Source organism: Mustela erminea, chromosome 11, assembly GCF_009829155.1.
Source record: "Mustela erminea isolate mMusErm1 chromosome 11, mMusErm1.Pri, whole genome shotgun sequence".
Classification (NCBI taxonomy): Eukaryota; Metazoa; Chordata; class Mammalia; order Carnivora; family Mustelidae; genus Mustela; species Mustela erminea.
Genome location: NC_045624.1, coordinates 53,353,293 through 53,376,639, shown reverse-complemented (window position 1 = coordinate 53,376,639; position 23,347 = coordinate 53,353,293). Strand labels below are relative to the sequence as shown.

The following is a 23,347-nucleotide window of genomic DNA, read 5'->3' as shown; positions in this document are numbered from 1 at the left end:
ATTGTGATTGGAGCAAACGGGTTGAAGGGATTTCGGGCATTTGCAAACAGTAGAGGAGACCTTTTAAGGAAACTGAAAACAGTCATATACTATTACTTATGAGGCTGGTCCTGAAGGCTAAGTTTGAATTCATCCTTGGTGGTATTTAGCAGAAATCCCACTTTCCCAGAGGAGAAATTGAGTATTTACACACTCTAGGCAAGTTACCCACCCTTCTCCCTGTCAGAATCCATTGTTTCTATCACGTTTTTACTGCCCCTTCACCCCTCATTTCTCTCCTTACTCGGCGTAGGTACCACAGTAAAGTATTTTTTCCAGCTTTGTTGACAGGTAACATTGCGTAGTTTTAAGACGTACAATGTCATGATGTGATACATGTATAGATTGTGAAATGATTACCGCAACAAGGTTAGTTAACACCTCCATCATCTCACATAAGTACCTTTTTTGTTGTTGTTTTAGGTGTGGTGAGAACATGTAAGATCTCTCTTAGCCACTTCCAGGATTACAATACAGTTTTGTTAACCATGCTCCTTCCGCCACTCTTCAGAACTCATTCATCCTGTAAGAGTGGGAATTTACACCCTTTGACCATATCTCGTCATTTCTCCCAACCCCCAGCCCTGGTAATCACTATTCTCCTCCTTGTTTCTATGGGTTCAGCATTTTTGGATTCTACATTCAAATGGTATTATACCGTATGTATCTTTCTCTGACTGACTAACTTGCACTCTGCATAATGCCCTCAAGGTCTATTCATGTCTCAGAAGTCAGGATTTCCTTCCCCATATGTGTGTGTATATAAATATACAGATAAATCTCAAATTTTTTTCTATCCACAGATGGACACTGAGATTGTCTCCATGTCTTGGCTACCATGAATAATGCCTCACTGCTCATGGGGGTGCAGATGTCTCTTCAAGATAGTGAGACGGTGCTTGCATTTCCTTCAGATACATACCCAGAAGTAGGATTTCAGGATCATATGCTGGTTCTATTTTTAATTTTCTGAGGAACTTCCATACTTTTTCCATAGTGGCTACATCAATTTACATTCCCACCAGCAGTGCCCAAGGATTCTCTTTCCTGCACCTTCTCCCCAATACTTGTTATCTTCTTCCTTTTTTTTTTTTTTTCTTTACAATAGACTTTTTAACAGGTGTAAGGTGATACTGCATTTGGAGTAAAATAGTAATGGCTAATTTCTGTATACCCTCAACTCCCCTGCCCCAATCTCCCTTCATCAAACTACCCTGGCAAAAAGCAACCGATTAAGAGTAAATCCAGCCAATTTAGCTTCAAAAACCATGTAGCTGAAAACGGCTGAAGAACAACACCCAAATTCATACCAGTTAAACTCAAGTAGGCCTTTAGTGCTGCTCTCCAAACCTACTATTTCTTCTATAGTTTATTCACTTTTCCAGTCTCCCAAGCCACTTTCACACATTCACTGGTCTCAAACCTTGAACCCCTCCTCCCTATTTGGCATTCTCCAATGACAGCTTTGCTCCTACTTCATCAGAAGATAGGCACAATCAATGTCCATCTATAAATTTCCATCCCTATATGTATTAAGCTTCTTCTGCCTCTTCTTCTGCTGTTAATGAAATCTTTGTGTTCCTATTTAAGGCAAACCCCTATTTAAAGCTATATTCCTTCCTCTTCCTACCTGCACAAAGATGGCAACCTCTTCCCTTTCTCTCCAGTGTCAGCAAACTTTCCCTTTCTATTAAACTATTCCTATCAGAAAAAAAATGCATTGATATATTTAGAAAATAAGAAAATATCTAGAAAAAGAAAACTCTTCCCACACCTACTTCCTACTCCATTTCTCTGCTCCTCCTAAACAGAGTTTTCCATACCCACTGTCCAAATGTTCTTCTTCCATTCTCTTTTAAACTCATTCCAACCAGGTTTTGGACTTCACCACTCTTTGACAAGCCTCTTTTCGATGTCGTTAATGACCTTTTGTGTGACTAAGTCCTACAGCTGATTTTCAGTCTTCACTTCCACCTCTCAGAAGCATTTTGTACAGTTGGCTATACTCCTTTTCTGGAAACATATTCTTTTCTGTCTTGGCTCCTAGAACTCTGCTTCCCCTTGATTTCCCTCCTACATAATTAGATTCTCCTTATTCTTCTTTGCTGATTCCTCCTCAGTCCCAGGGTTTGGTCCTCAGATAACCCCAGGTGAGCTCCTCTAGTCTCATAAATTTATTTCTTTTTCAATGAATTGTTTATTTTAGAGAGAAAGAGAGCAGGAGAGTGAATGGGGGAGGGACAGAGGAAGAGAATCTGAAGCAGATTCCCTGCTGAGCTTGGAGCCCTACCCTGGGGCTCAATCCCATGACCCTGAGATCATGACATAAGCCTTAACCAAGAGTTGGACACTAAACGGACTGAGCCACCCAGGTTCCTCTAGTCTCATAACTTTAAATATTACCTCTATGCTGATGATTCTAAAGTTTATTTCTCTAGCTTCACCTCTCCCCCGAACCTAGACTGTATATCCAACTGACATTTCAGTATCTCAAGCTGGACATTTATTAGATATCTCACATTTAACATGTCTAAAACTAGTCTCTTGGTTTCCTTCCTCAAATATTTTTATCTCCATGAGCCTTTATTTCAGCACATCTCAAAGACACCTCTCATCTTATCAGGAAGAAAGAAAATTCTTTTAATTTTTTTCTATAAAATTAATCCATAATTATTTTCTATAAAAAATTAATTAATCCATAATTATTAATCCATAATTATTTTCTATAATTTTTAAATAATTTTTTAATAATTATTTTATATTTATTTTTCCACATCCAAACTTTCAACAAATCCTGTTGGCTTTACCTTGAAAAAATATTCAAAATCTAACCACTTCTCAGAACTTCTTACCACTTCCACTACTAAATATCACCATCAATATCCTTCATCTGGATTATTGTTATAATCCTTGATTTTTTTAAAAAAGAGTTTATTTATTTATTTGCGAGAGAGAGAGAGAGAAAGCTTCAGAAGGGGGAGGGTCTGAGGGAGAAGCAGACTCCCTGCTGAGCAGGGAGCCTGATGCAGGACTTGATGCGGGGACTCCAAGATCATGACCTGAGCTGAAGGCAGTCCCTTAACCAACTGAGCCACCCAGGTGCCCCTATAATCTTTGATTCTTTACAATATCCCTCATCTGGATTATTGCTATAAGCCTTGATTTCTTATTATATGGTCACAGCAAACAGCTAGAATCATCCTTTTATTTTTTTAAGATTTTATTTATTCATCAGAGACACAGAGAGAGGGAGACAGAGGCAGAGGGAGAAGCAGACTCCCCACTGAGCAAGGAGCCTGATGCAGGACTCGATCCCAGAATCCCGGCATCATGACCTGAGACCAAGGGAGACACTTAACTGATTAAGCCACCCAGGCATCCTAAGATCATCCTTTTATAGCTTTAGATCATGTTACTCTTTTGCTTAAAGAGCCCTGACTCTCATCTGCACAAATTAGAATATAGGCTAAAATGTTTTAAGAGAGACCCAAAATACAGTTAAAAAAAAAAAAAGACTGCCCTTCTTTTTTTTTTTTACCCATTGTTAATATTTATTATTTGAGGAGATTATATTAAATTAGAGTTTTCAGGGTTGAGTATTTTTTTTAATCTTTTTTTTTTAATTTTTTATTTTTTATAAACATATTTTTATCCCCAGGGGTATAGGTCTGTGAATCGCCAGGTTTACACACTTCACAGCACTCACCAAAGCACATACCCTCCCCAATGTCCATAACCCCACCCCCTTCTCCCAACGCCCCTCCCCCCAGCAACCCTCAGTTTGTTTCGTGAGATTAAGAGTCACTTATGGTTTGTCTCCCTCCCAATCCCATCTTGTTTCATTGATTCTTCTCCTACCCACTTAAGCCCCCATGTTGCATCACCACATCCTCATATCAGGGAGATCATATGATAGTTGTCTTTCTCTGCTTGACTTATTTCGCTAAGCATGATACACTCTAGTTCCATCCATGTTGTCGCAAATGGCAAGATTTCATTTCTTTTGATGGCTGCATAGTATTCCATTGTGTATATATACCCTATCTTCTTTATCCATTCATCTGTTGATGGATATCTAGGTTCTTTCCATAGTTTGGCTATTGTGGACATTGCTGCACGTGAAGCAAACATTCGGGTGCACGTGCCCCTTTGGATCACTACGTTTGTATCCTTAGGGTAAATACCCAGTAGTGCAATTGCTGGGTCATAGGGCAGTTCTATTTTCAACATTTTGAGGAACCTCCATGCTGTTTTCCACAGTGGCTGCACCAGCTTGCATTCCCACCAACAGTGTAGGAGGGTTCCCCTTTCTCTGCATCCTCGCCAGCATCTGTCATTTCCTGACTTGTTGATTTTAGCCATTCTGACTGGTGTGAGGTGATATCTCACTGTGGTTTTGATTTGTATTTCCCTGATGCCAAGTGATATGGAGCACTTTTTCATGTGTCTGTTGGCCATCTGGATGTCTTCTTTGCAGAAATGTCTGTTCATGTCCTCTGCCCATTTCTTGATTGGATTATTTGTTCTTGGGGTGTTGAGTTTGCTAAGTTCTTTATAGATTTTGGACACTAGTCCTTTATCTGATAGGTCGTTTGCAAATATCTTCTCCCATTCTGCCAGTTGTCTTTTGATTTTGTTAACTGTTTCCTTTGCTGTGCAAAAGCTTTTGATCTTGATGAAATCCCAATAGTTCATTTTTGCCCTTGCTTCCCTTGCCTTTGGCAATGTTCCTAGGAAGATTTTGCTGCAGCTGAGGTCGAAGAGGTTGCTGTCTGTGTTCTCCTCAAGGATTTTGATGGATTCCTTTCGCACATTGAGGTCCTTCATCCATTTTGAGTCTATTTTCCTGTGTGGTGTAAGGAAATGGTCCAATTTCATTTTTCTGCATGTGGCTGTCCAATTTTCCCAACACCATTTATTGAAGAGGCTGTCTTTTTTCCACTGGACATTCTTTCCTGCTTTGTCAAAGATTAGTTGACCATAGAGTTGAGGGTCTATTTCTGGGCTCTCTATTCTGTTCCATTGATCTATGTGTCTGTTTTTGTGCCAGTACCATGCTGTCTTGATGATGACAGCTTTGTAATAGAGCTTGAAGTCTGGAATTGTGATGCCACCAACTTTGGCTTTCTTTTTCAATATCCCTTTGGCTATTCGAGGTCTTTCCTGGTTCCATATAAATTTTAGAATTATTTGTTCCATTTCTTTGAAAAAGATGGATGGTACTTTGATAGGAATTGCATTAAATATGTAGATTGCTTTAGGTAGCATAGACATTTTCACAATATTTATTCTTCCAATCCAGGAGCATGGAACATTTTTCCATTTCTTTGTGTCTTCCTCAATTTTTTTCATGAGTACTTTATAGTTTTCTGAGTATAGATTCTGTGCCTCTTTGGTTAGGATTATTCCTAGGTATCGTATGGTTTGGGGTGCAATTGTAAATGGGATTGACTCCTTAATTTCTCTTTCTTCTGTCTTGTTGTTGGTGTAGAGAAATGCAACTGATTTCTGTGCATTGATTTTATATCCTGACACTTGACTGAATTCCTGTACAAGTTCTTGCAGTTTTGGAGTGGATTCTTTTGGGTTTTCCAAATATAGTATCGTATCATCTGCAAAGAGTGATACTTTGACTTCTTCTTTGCCGATTTGGATGCCTTTAATTTCCTTTTGTTGTCTGATTGCTGAGGCTAGGACTTCTCGTACTATGTTGAATAGCAGTGGTGATAATGGACATCCCTGCTGTGTTCCTGACCTTAGCGGAAAAGCTTTCAGTTTTTCTCCTTTGAGAATGATATTTGCAGTGGGTTTTTCACAGATGGCTTTGATGATATTGAGGTATGTGCCCTCTATCCCTGCACTTTGAAGAGTTTTGATCAGGAAGGGATGCTTTACTTTGTCAAATGCTTTTTCAGCATCTATTGAGAGTATCATATGCTTCTTGTTCTTTCTTTTATTAAAGTGTTGTATCACATTGACTGATTTGCGGATGTTGAACCAACCTTGCAGCCCTGGAATAAATCCCACTTGGTCGTGGTGAATAATCCTTTTAATGTACTGTTGAATCCTATTGGCTAGTATTTTGGTGAGAATTTTCGCATCTCTGTTCATCAAGGATATTGGTCTATAGCTCTCTTTTTTGATGGGATCCTTGTCTGGTTTTGGGATCAAGGTGATGCTGGCCTCATAAAATGAGTTTGGAAGTTTGCCTTCCATTTCTATTTTGGAACAGTTTCAGGAGAATAGGAATTAGTTCTTCTTTAAATGTTTGGTAGAATTCCCCCGGGAAGCTGTCTGGCCCTGCGCTTTTGTTTGTTTGGGGATTTTTAATGACTGTTTCAATCTCCTTACTGGTTATGGGTCTGTTCAGGCTTTCTATTTCTTCCTGGTTCAGTTGTGGTAGTTTATATGTTTCTAGGAATGCATCCATTTCTTCCAGACTGTCAAATTTGTTGGCGTAGAGTTGCTCATAGTATGTTCTTATAATAGTTTGTATTTCTTTGGTGTTAGTTGTGATCTCTGCTCTTTCATTCATGATTTTATTTATTTGGGTCCTTTCTCTTTTCTTTTTGATAAGTCTGGCCAGGGGTTTATCAATTTTATTAATTCTTTCAAAGAACCAGCTCCTAGTTTCGTTGATTTGCTCTATTGTTTTTTTGGTTTCTATTTCATTGATTTCTGCTCTGATCTTTATGATTTCTCTTCTCCTGCTGGGCTTAGGGTTTCTTTCTTGTTCTTTCTCCAGCTCCTTTAGGTGTAGGGTTAGGTTGTGTACCTGAGACCTTTCTTGTTTCTTGAGAAAGGCTTGTACCACTATATATTTTCCTCTCAGGACTGCCTTTGTTGTGTCCCACAGATTTTGAACCATTGTATTTTCATTATCATTTGTTTCCATGATTTTTTTCTATTCTTCTTTAATTTCCTGGTTGACCCATTCATTCTTTAGAAGGATGCTGTTTAGTCTCCATGTATTTGGGTTCTTTCCAAACTTCCTCTTGTGGTTGAGTTCTAGCTTCAGAGCATTGTGGTCTGAAAATATGCAGGGAATGATCCCAATCTTTTGATACCGGTTGAGTCCTGATTTAGGACCGAGGATGTGATCTATTCTGGAGAATGTTCCATGTGCGCTAGAGAAGAATGTGTATTCTGTTGCTTTGGGATGAAATGTTCTGAATATATCTGTGATGTCCATCTGGTCCAGTGTGTCGTTTAAGACCTTTATTTCCTTGCTGATCTTTTGCTTGGATGATCTGTCCATTTCAGTGAGGGGAGTGTTAAAGTCCCCTACTATTATTGTATTATTGTTGATGTGTTTCTTTGATTTTGTTATTAATTGGTTTATATAGTTGGCTGCTCCCACGTTGGGGGCATAGATATTTAAAATTGTTAGATCTTTTTGTTGGACAGACCCTTTGAGTATGATATAGTGTCCTTCCTCATCTCTTATTATAGTCTTTGGCTTAAAATCTAATTGATCTGATATAAGGATTGCCACTCTTGCTTTCTTCTGATGTCCATTAGCATGGTAAATTGTTTTCCACCCCCTCACTTTAAATCTGGAGGTATCTTCGGGCTTAAAATGAGTTTCTTGGAGGCAACATATAGATGGGTTTTGTTTTTTTATCCATTCTGATACCCTGTGTCTTTTGATTGGGGCATTTAGCCCATTAACATTCAGGGTAACTATTGAGAGATATGAATTTAGTGCCATTGTATTGCCTGTAAGGTGACTGTTACTGTATATTGTCTCTGTTTCTTACTGATCTACCACTTGTAGACTCTCTCTTTGCTTAGAGGACCCCTTTCAATATTTCCTGTAAAGCTGTTTGGTGTTTGCAAATTCTTTCAGTTTTTATTTGTCCTGGAAGCTTTTAATCTCTCCTTCTGTTTTCAATGATAGCCTAGCTGGATATAGTATTCTTGGCTGCACGTTTTTCTCGTTTAGTGCTCTGAAAATATCATGCCAGCTCTTTCTGGCCTGCCAGGTCTCTGTGGATAAGTCAGCTGCCAATCTAATATTTTTACCATTGTATGTTATAGACTTCTTTTCCCGGGCTGCTTTCAGGATTTTCTCTTTGTCACTAAGACTTGTAAATTTTACTATTAGGTGACGGGGTGTGGGCCTATTCTTATTGATTTTGAGGGGCGTTCTCTGAACCTCCTGAATTTTGATGCTCATTCCCTTTGCCATATTGGGGAGATTCTCCCCAATAATTCTCTCCAGTATACCTTCTGCTCCCCTCTCTCTTTCTTCTTCTTCTGGAATCCCAATTATTCTAATGTTGTTTCATCTTATGGTGTCACTTATCTCTCGAATTCTCCCCTCGTGGTCCAGTAGCTGTTTGCCCCTCTTTGGTCAGCTTCTTTATTCTCTGTCATTTGGTCTTCTAATCACTAATTCTTTCTTCTGCCTCATTTATCCTAGCAGTGAGAGCCTCCATTTTTTATTGCATCTCATTAATAGCTTTTTTAATTTCAACTTGGTTAGATTTTAGTTCTTTTATTTCTCCAGAACGGGCTTTTATATCTCCCGAGAGGGTTTCTCTAATATCTTCCATGCCTTTTTCGAGCCCGGCTAGAACCTAGATCTGACATATTACCAATGTCTGTATTGATTAGGTCCCTAGCCTTCGGTACTGCCTCTTGTTCTTTTTTTTTTTGTGGTGAATTTTTCCGCCTTGTCATTTTGTCCAGATAAGAGTATATGAAGGAGCAGTAAAATACTAAAAGGGTGGCAACAACCCCAGGAAAATATGCTTTAACCAAATCAGAAGAGATCCCAAATTGTGAGGGGGGAGAAAGGGGATAAAAAGAGGTTCAAAAAGAAAGAAAGAAAAAAAAGAGAAAAAAAATAAAAGAAAAGAATTTAAAAAAAGAAAACGAATAAAGAAAAATATAAAAAGAAAATATATATATATTGGATAAACTAGTTTAAAAACATTAAAAAATAAAAGGGTAAAAGTTAAAAAAAATTTTAGCAGAAGAAGAGAAAAAAAATGAAAAAGAAAAAAATTAAATTAACTGCAAGACTGAAAAAATCACAGGGAGAAAGCCATGAGTTCTGTGCTTTGCTTTCTCCTCCTCTGGAATTCTGCTGCTCTCCTTGGTATTGAAACCGCACTCCTTGGTGGGTGAACTTGGTCTTGGCTGGATTTCTTGTTGATCTTCCGGGGGAGGGGCCTGGTGTAGAGATTTTCAAGTCTCTTTGCCCCAGGCAGAATTGCACTGCCCTTACCAGGGGCTGGGCTGAGTAATCCACTCGGGTTTGCTTTCAGAAGCTTTTGTTCCTGAGCGCTTGCAGTAGAGTTATGGAGGACAGGAATACAAATGATGGCCTCCTGGTCTCTGGCCCGGAGGAGCCGCGAGCCCGGGGCCCCAGTCCTCAGTGCGCCCTCAGAGAACAGCGCCCAGTTACTCCCGTCTGCCTGACCTCCGCCTGCGCTCCGAGCTCACCGAGCCTGCGATGAGCCTGCGACCGGTTTAAGGTAACCCCGAGCTGTGAGCTTACTGTCGGCTCTGTCTCTGTAGCCGGTTTTCCCATTCCAATACCTGCAAGCTCTGCCACACTCAGACACCCCCGATCCTTCTGTGACCCTGCGGGACCTGAGGCCACGCTGACCCCGCGTGGGCTTCACCCCGATTTAGCCTCTGGAGTGATGTCCCTCAGCGGAACAGACTTTTAAAAGTCCTGATTTAGTGCTCCGTTGCTCCACCGCTTGCGGGAGCCAGTCCCTCCCCCTGGGGTCTATCTTCCCGTTGCTTTGGATTCACTTCTCTGCCGGTCCTACCTTTCAAAATGTGGTTGTTGTTTTTTTTTTTAAGATTTTATTTATTTATTTGACAGACAGAGATCACAAGTAGGCAGAGAGGCAGGCAGAGAGAGAGAGGAGGAAGCAGGCTCCCCGCTGAGCAGAGAGCCTGATGTGGGGCTCGATCCCAGGACCGTGGGATCATGACCTGAGCCGAAGGCAGAGGCCTCAACCCACTGAGCCACCCAGGCGCCCCAAAAAGTGGTTGTTTTTCTGTTTCCCGAATTGCTGTTCTTCTCTTCCATCTGCCGATGGATTTGCAGGTGTTTGCCATCTTTAGATAAGCTATCTAGCTGATCTCCTGCTAGCTGATGTAGTCTCAGCCTGCTATTTCTCCGCCATCTTGACTCCTCCCCTGCCCTTCCTTTTTTATGTAGGAGTCAAAGTCATGAGGGAAGTTCAGAAGGATGTGCAGTGCTACTCTATCAGTTGGTCCTGAAAGCCACGTTTTGTGTCTCTTATTCTGCCAGCTTCCTGTAGTTCAAGTCTGCTAACAATGAGTTCTCTTGGTTTTTATCAGAGAAAGTTTTTTTTATTTCTTCTTCATTTTAGAAAGATATTGTTACCAGCTATAGAATTCTGACTTAACTCTTTTTTCTCCCTTGTCCTTTAAAGCTGTCACTCCTGGGGCGCCTGGGTGGCTCAGTGGGTTGGGCCGCTGCCTTCGGCTCAGGTCATGATCTCAGGGTCCTGGGATCGAGCCCTGCATCGGGCTCTCTGCTCAGCGGGGAGCCTGCTTCCTCCTCTCTCTCTGCCTGCCTCTCTGCCTACTTGTGATCTCTCTCTGTCAGATAGATAAATAAAATCTTTAAAAAAAAAAAAAAAAAGCTGTCACTCCACTGTCTTATGGCCTGAAAATTAATCTGTTGTTCTTTCCTTTACACCACTTTTGTTTTTTCCCATTCTGGTTGCCTCTAAGATTTCTCTTTTTATCTTTTGTTTAAAACAGTTTGAATAGAATATGTCTATATGTATATGTGGGATTTTGTTTGTTTCATTTTGCTTGCTTGGTATCTATCCTGCTTGGTGTTCTCTGAGTTCCCTACCACTATGGTTGGTGGTATTCATTAGTTTTGAAAAATAAGTCTCAGCCATGATTTAAAATGTATTTATTTGGCCTCATTCTCTCTCTCTGAGATTCCAACCACATGTTTGAGACTATTTGGTAATGGCCCACAGCTTTTGGATGATCTATCCTGTTTTTGTAGGAGTTAAGATTTATTTATTTGAGATAGAGACAGCGTGCACATGCATGAGAGTAAGAGGGGAAGAGGGAGAGAATCCTTAAGCAGACTCCAGCTGAGTGTCAGGCGTAATGTGGGGCTCGATCGCAGGATCCTGAGATCATGACCTGCACCAAAATCAAGAGCTGGGCGCTTAATCGGCTAAGCCACCCGGGGCCCTGTGCTCCTTTCTATACTCTTTTCTCTTCGTATCTCATTTTGGGTAATTTATATTAACCTGGTTCACTTCATGTTCACTGATTCAGGTTCACCGATGCTTTGCTCGGATGTGTTGAGTCTTCTGATGCACTTACAAGCCTTCTTCATCTCTGTTATGGTATGTGTGATTGACCTAGTTTGAGATTTATTGTTGCTATGGTTATGCTTAGGGCACCCCAAGTTTCAAATTCTTATAACATTAGTTTGTGTTTAGAGTGGAGCTGATTTGCCAGAAAGTATTTTTTAGTGTCTTGGTCACCTTTAGGTCTTTCTACCACATTCTGTTCAATAGAAGAGTCACTAAATCTAGTCAAACCTTCAAGAAAGGGGGAATTAGGCTACATCTTTTGGACAGAAGGGATATTAATTGATCAGTTAATTAGTTAATTAATTGTGGGGTCCACAGAGAGCACTTATTTATTTACTTATTTATTCCATTTATAAAAATCAAAATGTAATTCATGTATAACACTGGGTAAGTTTTAAGTGTATGATTTTTTTTTAAAAGATTTTATTTATTTATTTGACAGAGAGAGATCACGAGTAGGCAGAGAGGCAGGCAGAGAGAGAGAGAGGAGGAAGCAGGCTCCTGCTGAGCAGAGAGCCCGATGCGGGACTCGATCCCAGGACCCTGAGATCATGACCTGAGCTGAAGGCAGCGGCTTAACCCATTGAGCCACCCAGGTGCCCTAAGTGTATGATGATTTATATATTTATATATAATTATGTATTTGTATATTATAATATGATTTTCTTTTGGGGGAGGAGTCTGGTGGAAACTACCATAGAAGAGACAGAAGAGAAGGGTTCAGGTGGGGTCTTACTCCCATTCCCCAGGCCTGATCTGCAAAGGAACTTCTCTCAGGGCTCTCACCAAATTTCTTTAGTAAGAATTCTGCTATGTCCATGGAAGAAAGCCAATGAGTGGGTGGGTACACGTTCTCCTTGTATTTGTGGCCCCAGCGGTCTCTATATTCTCTAAAAAGACCACACACATTATTAATAGTAATTTGTGAAATAAATTGTTGCTCTTTTTTTAAAGATTTATTTAATTTAGAGAAGAGAGAGTGCATACACATGTGTGTGACTGGAGGGGGGAGCAGAGGGAGAGAATCTCAAGAAGACTCCTTGCTGAGCATGGAGCCCAATGAGCATGGAGCTCTATCTTGTGACCCATGAGATCTTGATCTGAGCCAAAATTACATGTTGGATGGTCAACTGACTGAGCCATCAGGCCTCTCAGCTAAATGTTTTCTTACCAATGTCTAGAGGTATCACCTCTAAGTAATCAAGGGCTCAAGACCCATCTCTTCAAAGTCTTCAGAGTCCTTCAGATTGCTTTGCAATCTGCAATCTCAGATCTCTGATGAATGCAAGTGAAGTTGTGATTTTGCAGATTTCTCAACATATTTTGCTATTGTAATAATGGGGGGAGCAAAGCTCTTCTCAAATTTCTATATCAACAGCAGAAGCTGAAAACATACTTCTATCACACATTCATAGACTGCCATATGCTTGAAGTATTTCAAGCTATTGTAGCTTTTATTTTTATTAGGGCTCAAATTTAAGGTGGTGGAAGCCTCTTTAAGGTGGCTCCTAAATGTTTTTTTCACAGTCTCCTAAGTATTTGATAGCTTTTCTGATTTTTGCATGTTCCAAGACCACCCTGCACTTTTTCTGCCTCACAGCTGGAATCAGCCATTTCTCAAAGTTTCTCTGTTTGTATGAGAGGAAAATGGTGTTTAGAAACCAACATCTAAGCACTAGGGGTGCTCATTGCAAAGGGTTACTTCTTGTTTCAGACTCTTAAGTGAGCAAATATTTATTAAAGACAAAAGAGATCATTACTATAATTGAAACTTTAATTTCAAAATCAGATGTAAAGGATTTTTACTTAATCTCATCTATCTTATATCTGTTTCTCTTTTTCACTGGTTTCCAAGGACACCAGCACAATCATTCATTTGCTTAAAGTGCATGTTGCCTAGATCTTTCTCCTCAAGAATAAGGAACCCATTGCCCCCTCTGCTGGAAATATTTCCTGTTGAGGCATCATGCTGAGACTTTCCCCAGGAATTGTCCTCAGCCAGAGGATGATGACTTGGCCAAGATTATATCTCTTCTACCAGTGCAATATGGAGCTACAATGGTGTAGTACTCTTGCCTCAATTTGGAACATATTTAAAGGGCCATCACAGTTTAAGAGTCCCCCAAGGTGGTGGGCCCTGGGTGGCTCTGTTGGTGAAGTGTCTGCCTTCAGCTTAAGTCATGATCTTGGGGTCCTGGGATCAAGCCCTGTGTTGGGCTCCCTGCTCAGTGGGGAGTCTGCATCTCCCTCTGCCACTCCCTGCCACCATTCATGTGCTCTCTCTCACACACACAAATAAATAAAATATTAAAAAAAGAAAAAAAGTCTCCCTATAGGGGGTAACTGGGTGGCTCAGTTGTTTAAGTGTCCAACTCAGTTTTGGCTTAGGTCATGATCTTATACTCATGGGAATGAGCTGCACATTGTGTTCTGCATTCATCAGGGAGTTTGCTTCACTCCCTCTCTCTAATCCCCCACTCCCTGCTCTCTCTCTCTCTTTCAAATAAATAAATAAATCTTTAAAAAGAAAAAAAAGAGCACCCCATGGGATCAACTGAAGCTTCTCTTGCAACTGTCTGACAGTTCAACTTCTCCTTCTGCCCAGTCCTTCACAGGTATTTTTTTTTTTCCTGAGCACACTTCCTAATAAATGATCTGTATGCAAATTCTAGAGTCTTAGAATCTTTTTACCTAAGAATCAAATCTGTGATAGCTTTGTACTCACAATGCATAGTCATTTTTACAATAATATTACCCACAATATTATTAGCAACAATACTTACAGAAAAAAACTTAAAATTATTTGTTTATATCATTTTTATTTTGTGTACTTCTTTTGTTCTTAGATTTTATCTTTTCAGGAATTCACTAATTACCTTTTTGAAATCACTTGAAATAGTTCTTTTCTGTGTGGTTATACCAATAACTCAATATACAGGTGAGTTCTTTTGGTTCATTATGTTTTTTACTTTTAGAGGTTTAAATTTAAACTAATATTTTAATTATGCAAAATAATTACATGGTTCCTATAAAATATAGAAAATGATGTATATTTTCAGGAATCAAACTTCTCTCCTTTTTTCCCCATGCTTTCTCATGTGTAAATATTTTAAAAGCTTTTGGATTATTCTTCCATTGTGATAATTATATTTTCACATAAATGGATACTGTGGGGAGGGTATGGGTACACCATCTCCACTTCATAGATGAATGGTAGCAAAATATACACATTTTTCTTTCCCTTTCATTTTTCACTTGAAAATGAATCTTGGAGGGGCACCTGGGTAGTATAGTTGGTGAAGCCTCTCACTCTTGATTTTAGCTCATGTTATGATCTCAGGATTGTGAGACCAAGCCCCGTGTTGGGCTCCATGCAGAGCGGAGAGTCTGCTTGAGATTCTCTCTCTCCCTATCCCTTTGTCCTTCCCACTCATGTTCTTTCTCTCTCAAATCTTAAAAAAAAAAAAAAAAAAAAGAATGAAAATATGTCTTGGGGACCATTCCACAGAAGCTTATAGAAGTATCCTCCTCCTTTTTGTCGCTGTCTATTCCTCCATTATTTGGGTGTTCTGTACTTTATTTAACCACTCAACTATTCCTGGGCATTTAGGGAGTTTCTAGTCTTTTCTACTTAAAAATGTAGCGCTGTGATGACCCAGCCTTCTGTACAGATTCCCAGAGGAAAGACTGCTGAGTCAAAGAACAAATGCATAGGTAATTTTTCTAGAAATTGACTAATTCACTGGGATTGTATCATTTTGAATTCCCAGCAGTGATGTGAGTGCCTGTTTCCCCACTCATACCAAGAGTATGTCAATCTTAAAGCTAGTAATTAAAAAAAATAGTATTGTACTATGGTTTGAATTTGTATTTTTCTTTTGCGAGGGAAGTTGAGTATCTTTTCATATGCTTAAGGATCATTTGTGTGAATGAATGTGACTCAGCATACCATGTTCATATACTAGCAAGCAAGCTGGAAAGACAAAAGAAATGGAGGGTTGGCAGATTCTTTTTAAGAACATGACATATGAGTTGTACCTCATAACTTTCACTTCCCATTAGTTACAAAAGAAACTAGGGAATGAAATTTCCAGTTGGGTGACCATCAGTTCCATTAATTCCTGGAATGGGGAAAGTGTTCTATTACCTGAAGAAATAAAGGGTGAGTGGACAGGGCTGGGGACAGTTAGCAGTTTCTACCACACCATCTCATTTAAAGAAAAAAACAGCCATCACCATTGTTGTACAAGATTTGGTCATATGTTTTCTTCTTCTTCTTTATTTTGTTTTAATTTTTTTTCTTTTTAGAGAGGGAGAAGGGGTGGGGTAGAAGGTCAGAGGAAGAGAGAGAACCTTAAGCAGGCTCCATGCCCGATGTGGAGCCCCATGTGGGAATGCCATGGGGCTCAATCTCATAACCCTGAGATCATGACCTGAGCTGAAATCAAGAGTCAGACACAACCAACTGAGCCACTCAGGTGCCCCAACATGTTTCTTCTTTATCCTCGTCTCCTATTATTTTCCTTCTTACTGGTCTTCCTGTTTCTCCAAAAACCACGCATCATCTCCATGGGTCTATTTGCTTTTCCATCTACCTGCAATAGTCTTCTCCCAGAATCCATGGCTCACTTCTTCACTTAAATTTCTGCTCAAAAGTGAGGCTTTCTTGAGCATTGATACTGATTAGTATTGTCCTTCCCAACTCTTCACTCTCCTTTGCTTTTCTTCTTAGAACCTGTCATTATCTGATGTAATAAGCATATTTCACCTTTGCATGTTCAGTTTCTCATGTTTTGTACTCTTCAACCAATGAAAAACTCTTTGTAATGCTCCAGTGCATCAGGTACTGGCCTAAGTGTTCATGATTTCTCTATACTTAAACTGAGTTAGTTCTCAGGACAACCCTCTCATTGACTATTGCCATGCTATTGCTACATAACAGATCTACAACAATTATAAGGCATAAAACAATGATCATTTATTATTGTTCCTGTATCTGTAGGTTGACTGAGGGTAGATTGATTTAGAGCAGGTTTAGCGGGACTTGCCTCTGAGCTCAAGTTGGGTCCAGGTTGGTTCCTTTCAGCAGAGAACTAGGTGGGGATGTACTGCCCATGACAATGGCAGGGGCATAAAAGGCCAGGCCCCACCATACAGACACATTTCAAGCCTTTGTGTCATGTCGGCTAACATCTCATTGACCAAAGAAAGTCATATGGCCCAATACAACTTGAAAGGAACAGGAAAGGATACTCACTCATGAAGGCAGGGGAAGGGAATATTTACTGAAAAAATAATCAAATCTGCCATTTTATTATTCCTGTTTTAGATGTTGAAACTGAGACCCCTGGAAGGTAAGTAGCTGTCAAGGTCACATACTCAGGACTGGTAGAAGTGAAGGCATGCCCAGTTGGTATCGTTCTCCTCTTGCCAATATTACTCTAGTTTATACCAGTGATATGAGAGCAAGAACTTAGTCTGTTGTATTTTTCAGCACCTAGAACAGTGTTTAGCACTTAGAAGGCTTTCAGTAAATATTTGTGGTGCAAATAAATGAATTCAGCACAGTACATAGCCCTTGACTGGTTGGTACTTGATAAATGCTGGCTATTTTTTTTTTTTAAGATTTTTTAAAATTTATTTATTTGACAGAGAGAGATCACAAGTAGGCAGAGAGGCAGGCAGAGAGAGAGAGAAGAGGAAGCAGACTCCCTGCTGAGCAGAGAGCCCGATGCGGGACTCGATCCCAGGACCCTGAGATCATGACCTGAGCCGAAGGCAGCGGCTTAACCCACTGAGCCACCCAGGCGCCCAATGCTGGCTATTGTTAAGAAAAATTATTAAAAACTTGAGAAAAAGGTCAAGGAAAAGCAGCCTGTCTTTTCCATGTCACGTTGGAACATCATTTAACCAAGAGATTACTTAATTATCTAGGGAAATGTACCTCTTTTGATTAATTTTTTCTTAAGATTTATTCGTTTATTGAGGGGTGAGGACAGAGGGAGAGAGAGAGAGAGAATCTTAAGCAGACTCTGTGGAATCCAGTGGGGCTTGCTCTCAGGACCCTGTTATCATATACTCATTATTTACTACTGATCTGAACTCTATGAAGTTATATTTTTATTTATAGATTTTTGTTCATTACAGATTTAAATTATTTCTAAAATCAAATTATTTTTAAGAAGAGCTCCCAAACAAAAGTTAATGTTACAGTGTTCTGAAGGACATTAAGGAGTATTGTATGTATCCTAGTATCTATTCTAACAGTCTTCCTCCACGGACAAGAAATCTTTTTCTCTTATTCCCTGTGGAACAACTTCACCATTTTCTTTCCTTAATAATGAGTTGAATATATGTTTGCAATGTCTTCATTCTATATTTTGAGTTATGTATTTAACTTTTGAAAATTGTACTTTAATCTTAACATTATCTAGTTTTGTTTTTTCCCCTGAATGTGAAAGTGGGTGCTCACTATTTTTTTATTTTTTATTTATTTATTTGACAGAGAGAGACAGGGAGAGAGGGAACACAACCAGGGGGAGTGGGAGCGGGAAAAACAGGCTCCCCGCTGAGCAGGGAGCTCTGTGTGGGGCTCCATCCCAGGACTCTGGGATCATGACCTGAGTGGAAGGCAGAGGCTTAACATCCGAGCCACCCAGGCCCAGGTTTTCAATTTTAAGTCAACTCTTATTTACAGAATTTCTATTTCTCTAGGGTAAAGGATGCAAAGCTGGAATGGGGTGGGGGTGAGAGGAGAGATGAAGAAGCCATAGGTGTTTTCCGGGATTCCCAGACTTGCACCCTAGCCACTGGAGGATTGCTGTGGCCCATACCCAGAGCGCTTGACTGTCTGAAGTTGTTACAAAGGCTTTCCAGGAGCCTCTATTAATTCAAGAATCTGATCATGTCACTAGAAAAGCTTACAGATTGTCATCAGACTCAAATCCCCCGAAAGAGAAATTACTGAAGCTCCAGACATTGCTAGAAACAACTATATATCAATAATCACTTATTATAATGGATCATTGAGGGCAACACTCCTTCAGAGCTACTATGACAGAATTGGGGTTTGAAGTTTTTATTTTGACGTGAACAAGTAAAGGGGACCCATTAAAAAAGTTTAGTTCGAGGAACCGTCCTCAAAATTCTGGCTTCTTCAGTCATCAGAATTTCCTTAATAGTCTCAATAGATGTCATTTATTGATAAATACTGAAATCCCATTGCAATATCGTGGAGACTCTTCTTTAATCTGGAACTTTTCTCCCCAGACCTTTTACTCTGGGATTGCGGAATAACTCTAAGTACTGCTTTGCAGTGTACAAAGAGCGCTATGCATTTTCTTATTGGGCGTATTAACATTCTAGTAAGTGGCCAGTGAGGATCAGATTCAAGACTTCTAATACCTAGCTCTCGTATTTCCACAACTAGGAAAGTTGATTGCCGGGTTAGCTCTTTCCTGGTAATATTGGGACAACCTCCAGCAAGGGGAATAAAAGCCTGCAGCGCGGGGCCTGAATTCCTGTTCCACTTGCCCCTCGTTAAGCACCTACTGTGTGACTCAGTTTCCTTGCCCACAGAACAAACTGACCAGTCGGAGCCCTGACTTTTTAAGGATTATATGAAATAATCAAGGTGAAGGATTTAGTATGGAGCTCGGCACGAGACGGCATTGCTTAAACCATGATCAATCAGTGCTGGGCTTTTACTTTCGCTGGCTAGGAGCTACACCAAACATCCCGCAGGCCCAGCAGCGAGAGGGCAGAAGCGGCGGCCCACCCAGGGTCTCGGAACCGTGGCCCTCGCTCCCGCGGAGTTCAGAGCCCAGAGCCCGAAGGCCCCACCCCCGGCGCTGACTCCGCCCCCAGCGGCTGGGGCGGGGACGCCGTCTCCCGGGAAACGGGACGCGCAGCTCTACTCCAGCCGGCGCCTCCGCGGGCGGAACTCGCCCTGCGAGCAACACCCTCCAGCCAAGTAGCCCCAGGTGGGGGCGAGGGACACGCTGCTTGCAATCTCCCGAGGAGGTGGGCGCCTCTCGCGACGCGTGTGGGAGGAGAGAGGAGTCCTCGCCCACCGCAGGCTGGGCAGGGGCGAGCGCCGGGAGCCGACCGGTCCCGCATCCTCTCGGACGCGCGGGATGGCAGCCCGGGAGGCGCGCGGCTTCCCAGAAGGCCCGGCCCTTCGCCTAACCCCGGGCGCTGACCTGGAGGTGGCGGGCCTGATAGACCTGGAGGAGGAAGAGGAGGATGAGGAGGCGGCGGCCGCCAGAAGAGCGCTGAGTTTCGCCCGAGACTCGCGGGTGCGCTTTCTCGGCGGCTGCCTGGAGCTGATGCTGGCGCTCCCGGCGGAGAAGTGGAGCCAGTATTTGGAGAGCGAGGACCACCGGCAGGTGCTGGGGGAGTTTCTGGAGAGCCCTAGTCCCGCCGGCCTTGTGTTCAGCGTCGCCGCCGCGGGGCGGCTCGCGGTCTCCCGGGAGGTAAGGAACGACGGGCAGAGGGACCCGGTCTCGCCGTCGGCTCTGCATAGCGGGGACGGGCCAGTCGCGCCTCCTTGGGTTCCCGTGGAGCACGCACTCGGGCGCTTTAAAAAACTTTCTTTCGAGCTCTTGCTATGGATTCTGCAAAATCCGCACCCCGCCCGGCCCCCACGTGCACCCACTCTGCAGTTAAGCATTAAGCAGCTGTAGTTTAGTTTTCTGGAAGGTCGGCTTGTTCGACCCACCGGGAAAAGCTGTCTGGGCCTTAGGCGAAAGGTGGGTTCTTGAAAGGTGGGTTCTTGGTTTTCCGCAGCTACCGTTTCAGTCGCTCTTGGGTCTGGGGACCTGTCTTTAAAAAATGTTTCGCAGAGCCTGAATGATTTGTCCTGTGCTCAGTCTGACTGCTTGTCAAGTTTCATCTCAAGTAAAATACTTCGTCCTTAAAAAAGGAATGCCCGCGCAATCAGCGCTCACATGGTATTTACCAACCGTGGAGGGGGACAATCCCTTCTTTCTCTCCAACTTTTCCCCCTTTTATTTCCTCTTTTTCTTTCCTTTTTAAAATTAAAAAATTACTGCTCCACTTGAAGAGCTTGAAGATTAAGGTATCACAGCGTGCCTTTTTTTTTAAGTGGGAAAAGTTTGGAACAAGATTTACAGTCTTCAGTGTTGTACAGTGCCTCAGTGGAATGCTGTAGAAGTGTTTTTTGTTGCTGTTGTTGTTGTTCTATTTTTGGTTTGTTTTTGTTATCATCAGTAAAGGTGGTCACTTTAATAGTTGGGAAATGGAATCCCAGTGGAGAAAGAGACTAACAGGAGTTTGCCTTAGGATTTTGAGTGTTGAAATTTTTTGTTCTACTTTCACAGTTATAAATAATTAAAAATGTGTCAGACAAGGAGGTAGGACACTTAACTCCAGTATTCCCCAAGTTAAATGACAATATCTGAAGAAATAACTCAATAGTTGGGGAAATGATAGAATATCTTCATTAAACATTTTATCTTGAGAATAGAAGTAAATATTAACTTTCTGTGCCTGGTCTTCATTTCAGTTTGGCTTATTTCCAAACAACAACAAAAAGATTATAAAAAGGAATAAACCTTTGCTGAGATAGAAAACTTTTAAATTTTCATTATATTTGTTTTTAATTAGGAGATGTTATGGGATGTAATGATCTTGGCTAAATGGCTTGCCCTTTAAAGGTGATATTTCCACACCAATAATGCCATAAAATTAGCATTATAAAAGAACAAAAGTGTATACATTTTGTAGAAAGGGGGAAGAGCAGCGGAACTACTTTATGTATAAAGATAGGCTAGATGCCAGGTTTTTTCTTTTTCTAGCACTCCAGCTTCAAGTAAGATACAGCAAATCCTGTTTTTTTTTTTTTTTTTTTTTTTTAAAGATTTTATTTATTTGACAGGCAGAGATCACAAGTAGGCAGAGAGGCAGGCAGAGAGAGAGGGAAGCAGGCTCCCTGCTGAGCAGAGAGCCCGATGCGGGACTCCATCCCAGAACCCTGAGATCATGACCTGAGCCGAAGGCAGCGGCTTAACCCACTGAGCCACCCAGGCGCCCCGCAAATCCTGTTTGTTAGTGTGGAAACTGTACTGTGAACTTAAACTAATCATCTTGCTCTTGTTTCAGATTCCAAGAGACGCAAAACATAAACTTGTCTATATTGCCAAGAAGATTACCAAAAATATTGGAGTACATGATTTTTCTCAAATGGTTCTATTTGGAGAGTTAACTGCCTCACCATTTGGACATGTAACTGCTTTTTTAGATGAGGTACTAGGCTATCTTTAATATCTGAATCTTTAATTCATCTCTATGACACTTGGAATTATTCAGAAAAACTCTGGCTATTAAAAAAATGTAGAAGCCAGTAATCTTTTTAGCGAGATAGTTGGAATATGATAACAGACTCTTTCTGAAATGAGATGATACTGGTGCTAATATTCAACGGACAGTAATTTGTAGGATTATCCTTTTTGTTTCTAAATAATGGAAGTAAAAAGCAGCTTAAATTGAATAGCCTTTTGTAATTAGCTCTAGTTTAAATTCCACATTGAATGAAGACAAACTGACTCTTTGTAAATGAGTATTACAAGTTTTTCAGATTTCCCTTAGTTTCTGTGTCCCTCAGGTTAGATAAAGGGGAAAAGGCAATGGAAACAAAGTTTTTGAAATGATTGCTTTAAAATTCCTCTTTCTCTCCCCTTAGAGAAGAGCTCTCTAAACCCAGGTTACTTAAACTTTTAAGGTAGGATGTTTTAATGTAGGGTTTTTTAAAGGTTTTTTTTTTTAAGGTTTTTCAAGGTTTTTAAAGTGGGGTTTAATGTGGGATCTGGGGGATTTTATTAAAGGCAGTCTGCTCTAGGAGGTCTGGGGTGGGACCGATATTCTTCCTGTCTAACCTTATACTTTTGGTGGTTGTTCAAAGACCAGCTTTGAGGAAAGATGTACCAAATGACCAGGTTCTCTAGAACTAGAGTAGTGGTTCTTAAACTTTGCTGAACATTAGAATCACCTGGGGAACTTTCTAATCTCCCCTTGCCCTGTCACTCCTAATACCAATAAATGAGAATGGAGTCGGAGCCTGGTGGGAATTGAAGATCCCCAGGTGATTCTAATGTGCCCAAACTTCGGGAAACACTAGATTATATATCAGAGCTCCATGATCAGTTCAGACCTGCCAAAGCCGATGCTTAAGGTAGGAATAATTACTGGCATATGTATCAGGATTTGCCAGTCTCCCTGTAGCATGCCTTTTCTGCTTCCCGAGCGTTGCTCTCTTGGGACCATCCAAGGTCTCACTCCCAACTTCGGTATCCTGCCTCGGTTTCCTGCCTCAGTTTCCCTCTCCTCCTATTGAATTGACTTGCTTTTTGATGATTTCAGGGAGATGCTAAGAGAGTTTTTAATCCCCCAAGCTTCTGGGGCACTTTTTGGTCTGTAGCAGGAGCTCAAGAAATTTTTATTGAACTGAACCTGATGAAAGAATTTCACATGACATGTGAATGGATTTTGGTCATTTGAACCCAAATTGCCATCCACTGGGGCTTGGAAGGGCAAGGTTGCACTCTTCATTGGAGTTTTTCGCTACCATCAGTGTCTTGCAACAGAAGATACACAGCTCTCTCAGGTTCCTCTTTCTTACCTTTTTCTGGATTTGTATCAGTACCAGGGTCTGCATTCTGCTCTGGAAAACGTTAAATGGAAGAGCATATGCCATCAACAAGTATGTTTATTGTAGGTATAAAACATTCAGAACCTCAGAGTTTAAGTGGCTTAGAAGATTGATGTAATTATGCTTGAGAATCTGAGTATTAGGGGAAAAAATGTGAGAATACACTTATGAAGTCACTTGGGTTTGTTTATGAATAAGATTTAAATTCGGTATGAACAAAGCAGTAAGGCATGACAGTATGTTAGGTTAAAAGCATTTACAAGGAGGGCCCCTGGTGGCTCAGTAGGCTGAGCATCTGACT

At 41.0% G+C, this 23,347-nt stretch overlaps 1 protein-coding gene across 1 annotated transcript in view; it reads left to right on the top strand.

Annotated features, from left to right (window-relative positions):
* Nucleotides 1-19,281: 19,281 nt before the first annotated feature.
* Nucleotides 19,282-23,347, top strand: part of DNAH11 (dynein axonemal heavy chain 11) — a 324,465-nt gene continuing 320,399 nt past the window's right edge. Inside the window, exons 1-2 of the mRNA XM_032305983.1 lie at nucleotides 19,282-19,852; nucleotides 21,501-21,644. Of these exons, the coding sequence (XP_032161874.1) occupies nucleotides 19,514-19,852; nucleotides 21,501-21,644 (483 nt within the window). The 5' untranslated portion in view covers nucleotides 19,282-19,513. The remainder of the gene's footprint in view (nucleotides 19,853-21,500; nucleotides 21,645-23,347) is intronic.